This window comes from Malus sylvestris, chromosome 12, assembly GCF_916048215.2.
Source record: "Malus sylvestris chromosome 12, drMalSylv7.2, whole genome shotgun sequence".
NCBI classification, from domain to species: domain Eukaryota; kingdom Viridiplantae; phylum Streptophyta; class Magnoliopsida; order Rosales; family Rosaceae; genus Malus; species Malus sylvestris.
In genome coordinates, this window is record NC_062271.1 from 17,204,309 (window position 1) to 17,208,728 (window position 4,420).

Sequence of the window (4,420 nt, forward strand, 5' to 3'; positions counted from 1 at the left end):
AGTAACCCCTTAGACAAAAAAAAAAAAATTAATAAAAAATGTTTCAAAAATTTTGAGTTTTAACTATAATAAGTTAATAACAAAATAAAATGTAAAGTAAATAGTATCAAGATTGATTTTTTAATATAAAAATGTAATTTTTCATTAAAATAAACTGTACTATAAACTTTTCATTAAAGTTCCTAAAAAAAAAAATTTTAAAAAGAAACAAGCATAAAAAAGAAAAAGAAAAAGGGAAGTGCTGAAGTTATTTACCTTTCAATTTTCTTTTAGTCGGAGGAACTGAATTGGGCCTGAAGTAGCAAAATACTGCATTCAAATCAAACTTGATGGTCCCTCAGAGTCGGAGGCATCATCATTTGCAAATGCAAAACGACCCAAGATCTCCACTTCTTGTAGCAAACATGGGAGGGATTATTAGGAAACCTCCTGAAGAAACACACGCACTGTAGATGTTGACATGGATAAATATTCAACGCAAAGAAACTTGAATGGCATCAGCAATCTGTGGGAGGCCATTGACATTCTTCACATCTCGAAGTCGGAGCCACAACCATCCATCAGATCAGATGCCGGTGTTCCTGCTCTTAGACTCGTCGTCCCCAATCGCCGTAATCCTCTCCGTCATCCTCTTCCTTCTCCTATTTCGCTTTGCTATCCTCCTCTTGTTCCTCGTCCTCATCTTTTTTCTCTGCGCAGACCTCGTCCACCTCCTCTTTCGTCTTTGATTTAATGTAAAGTTTTGATCTTGAGTATTTTTATCAGTTTAAAGTGATGGGTGTCTCTTAATTTACAGTTGTGAATGGAATTTTTATTTATTAAGGAATCGGTTTTTGGTTTTGGATGTGCAGGTGAGGGTGGTGATAAAAGGGAGAGTGCAGGGTGTGTTTTACGGGGACTGCACTGTGCGGGATGCAACTGAATTAGGCTTGAAAGGTTGGGTTCGGAACCGGATTGATGGGTCTTTGGAACACTGCTTTCCGGGAACCCTGATGCAGTTAAAGAGATGGAGCAGAGGCGTCGCCGTGGTCCTCCATCCGCAGTAGTCACGGGGCTCGAGGTTGACAATCTTGCTTGCTTTATGCTCCTTAGTTTGGAGGAATCTTAGGCTTTAAGGGGAATACTGTAAATTATTCTGTTAAAGATAAGACTTAGAAATTGACAATCCGGGAACCCGATCCAAATCACGCTTCCCTCCTTCTCTAGTTCGAATTTTCATCCTCTTCAATTGGATCTTCATCCTTTGCTTGCCTCTGCAAACCCTAGGCCTTGGAAATGGCCACCTGCTTCTCATTCATCTGATTCTGCATCTCAGATTCATCCTTCTCCAACCATGAATCCAAGCCCTAACACCTCTAATACTACTTCAATCTCTTCTATTACAATTCAGAATATTGGATCTATGGTTCCCATCAAGCTCACAACTACAAACTACTTGATCTGGAGTGCCTTGTTTGCTCCGATTTTCCACCACTACAATCTCACCGGCATCATCGATGGATCGACGGCTGCTCTGCCTAAATTTCTTCTTGATGCCTCTAGAAATCGCATCTCAACCTTGAATCCAAAATACATGGCCTGACTCGAAAATGATCAGAATATTCTCTCTGGATCAATTCTACTCTTTCTTTTTATTTAATCACGAAATCATATTTTCCAATATGGTATCAGAGCTCTATCCAAGTTGAGGTTCAATCTTCTTCGAGACAAACTTTTTCTTCGAAAATCTCAGCTCAGTTTGAAGAGGGATATTAAGGAGAATATTGTAAAAGATTCTGTTAATGATACTTAGATATTGTTAAGTTTGTTATTTTGGGTTATGTTAGTTTTGGCTAGTTAGAGTGAGCTTTCATTACTAGTGCGCTTAAATCAGTTGTATATATGCTCAAAATGTAATCTTATTTCTTTAATCAATGAAATCATTTTTCCCAATGCTAAAGACATCCTTAGTCAAGCAACTTACAGTTTTTGCTGGTATATCCTCTTCCAAAGCTGTTGAACGTGCAATGTCGAGTTTATGGTGCGTTTGTTGCACCGAACTATCTTGGAGTGAATTGGTTTAGAATAAACTAAGCTGGACTAAATTAATGAAGTGTTTGGTGCAGTGTCGAACTAAGAAGTAGGACTGTAATATTATATTAATTTAATATAAATCAATTAATATTTTATTATATTAATATTTTGTTTCTAGAATCATCCTCGTCTCCCTCCCCTCCCTTTCTTTCTCTCGTTTCACCTCTGTATATTGTCCCCTCTCCCATCACTCTCTTTGTATTTCTTTTTTCTTTTTTCTTCAGATTTGGTATCTGTATTTTCTGGGAAAATCATAGTTGGTCAAGAAAAATCACTCAGAATCACTGCACCCATGCTAAAGTTTTCAATCTTGTTGTCGACAGAAGAATCTAGGTCACCATCAGACCTGTTTTTGTTGTCATTCAGGTCGACCCAGATGGCAAAAGACCCCAAATCACTGACCCAGATGCCAAAAGGGCATTGGGTTTACGGGACAATGGAGATCGGCGACAAGGGTTTTTGGTTTGGTCACTGGAGAAGGGAGGGTTGATGTTACTCATGCAGGTTCGCACAACGCTGCTTGTAGACGAGGGAGACAGGACTAGCAATCCCATAGTTTTTTTTTTTTTTTTGGGGGGGGGGGGGAGGGGGGGCTCACTATGACCTCTTAGTGTAGTCCCGCATGATAATAACAACAGACTGGACTAATAGTTAGTCCAATCTAGTCTAGTGGCAGTTAGTGAGGCAAACAAACACTCCCTTAATGTATAAGATCAGTTAGCATCGTAACATGATTGAATTGAATTCGCAATCCTGCCAAAGTGGAAGGGCATTTGTTCAAGAACATCACATGAGAAAATTTGAACAGATACCACTCAAGTGAAAAACAAGACGTTAATTATGTCGCTCGTAAGCAAAGTTTTAGTGATAAAATATAATCTAAGTTCATGAGCCTCGTTTTGATGCATCTGGGAATGATATGGGCAAAATTCAATACCTGCATCGCATCAGAATCTTGCCAAAAAGTTCGAGCAATTCAATTTCTGGATATAAACAAATGTTCAAACATGTCTCTAAAGAATAGTTAAGAACATGAAAAATTAATCAAAGTTAAATTACATTTGATTACTCTCATGACTCATCTCTATTTTTTATCATTATATCCTTATTAGTCTCATTCGGTTTATACCTTATTTGCACTATAGGCCCATATCCCATACGCTTTGAGCCGTTAGATTAAAAGAAGACCAAGATGATTTTTAATAACTTTTCTAGATATTATTATAGTTTTAATAATCATAGTACATTGGAAATTATCTTGAAAGAGCTTAAGAATAGGGCTAACTAAGGAGTCTAATGTTTCATGCAATACGGACTCATTTTGAGGTGATGGCTAGATATGTGGTGCATGCAATTATCTCTAGTAGTCTGGATATAATCACGTTTGAGGTTTGGACTTGATTATGAATTAAATAAAGTTTATACTTGATGAGTTCAAAGGAGATAAGGGGGATGGATTGGCCATGAGGAAATTGAAGATAATTTCAAGTATATCAACATAATATTCCAAGGAGTTGCAAAAGCCAGAGGACCTTCAACTCAACACATAAATCAATGTTCAATGCGAAAACTGTAACACCTCGTTCCAAAATATTTGTTATTTTCGGGAATATTATTGGTGACAGGCCAAACCTAAAAATCATGTTTAGTTGACAACCATTAATTATTTATTTTCTACTATATTCAATTTACTAATCCTTACATGAAATTCAAAACCAACCTTTAATTAAATAACCATAAGGTAAACATTCAAATTATTTACCAAATTCCTTTCTTTAGTACAAAATCACCACAAAGGATTTCTCTCAATTATTTAACTACCACCTATCGTAATCCTTTAATTATCTGTCTTGTTTACAACCATGACTCATAATTAAAAATTTAAACACCAAACTTACAAATTTATTCTCACTTTGTCACTATTTCCTTTTATAAAACACTTCCCATTCTAAAAATTATTTTTCGAGTTATTTAAGGTTGCATCTAACACTGTTAGATTGCCTACGTACCCTGGAGTGGGATCAAGTCTTTCGTAGTTCACAAAATCGGTCCAAATAATTGAATCACACCATATGTACATCAAATATAGATTCAGAGTATCGAAAATAGTGTAAAAGAGGCAGAGATGGCCCACTGGCCACGTGCCGCCATGGTTGGCAGTTGGCTGCCCCGACTTGCCGGAAAAATTCAACTATTTCTAAAAATTCTCAAAATTTACAGAAATGAAGATCTCGAGCCAACTTTATACATGTGGTCAAGTCCAATTTGGCTGGGAAAAGCTCCAATTTCCCTCAAAACCGCCGAAACCCTAGAAATGGGTGTCCTTGATTCGACTCCAAACAAACTC

General features: G+C 37.0%; 1 protein-coding gene across 2 annotated transcripts; it reads left to right on the forward strand.

The window, feature by feature from the left end:
• Positions 1 to 256: 256 nt before the first annotated feature.
• LOC126591883 (uncharacterized) lies at positions 257 to 1,939 on the forward strand. Of its 2 annotated transcripts, XR_007612542.1 has the most exons (3): positions 257 to 611; positions 700 to 734; positions 852 to 999. XR_007612542.1 is itself a non-coding variant. In XM_050257591.1 (2 exons), the coding sequence occupies exons 1-2, from the start codon at positions 492 to 494 to the stop codon at positions 1,044 to 1,046; spliced, it is 315 nt and encodes a 104-aa protein (XP_050113548.1). In that variant the 5' UTR covers positions 273 to 491; the 3' UTR covers positions 1,047 to 1,939. The 2 variants fall into 2 exon arrangements, 1 of the variants encoding a protein (XP_050113548.1); XM_050257591.1 differs by lacking the exon at positions 700 to 734 and having other exon boundaries at positions 273 to 611; positions 852 to 1,939.
• Positions 1,940 to 4,420: the final 2,481 nt, after the last annotated feature.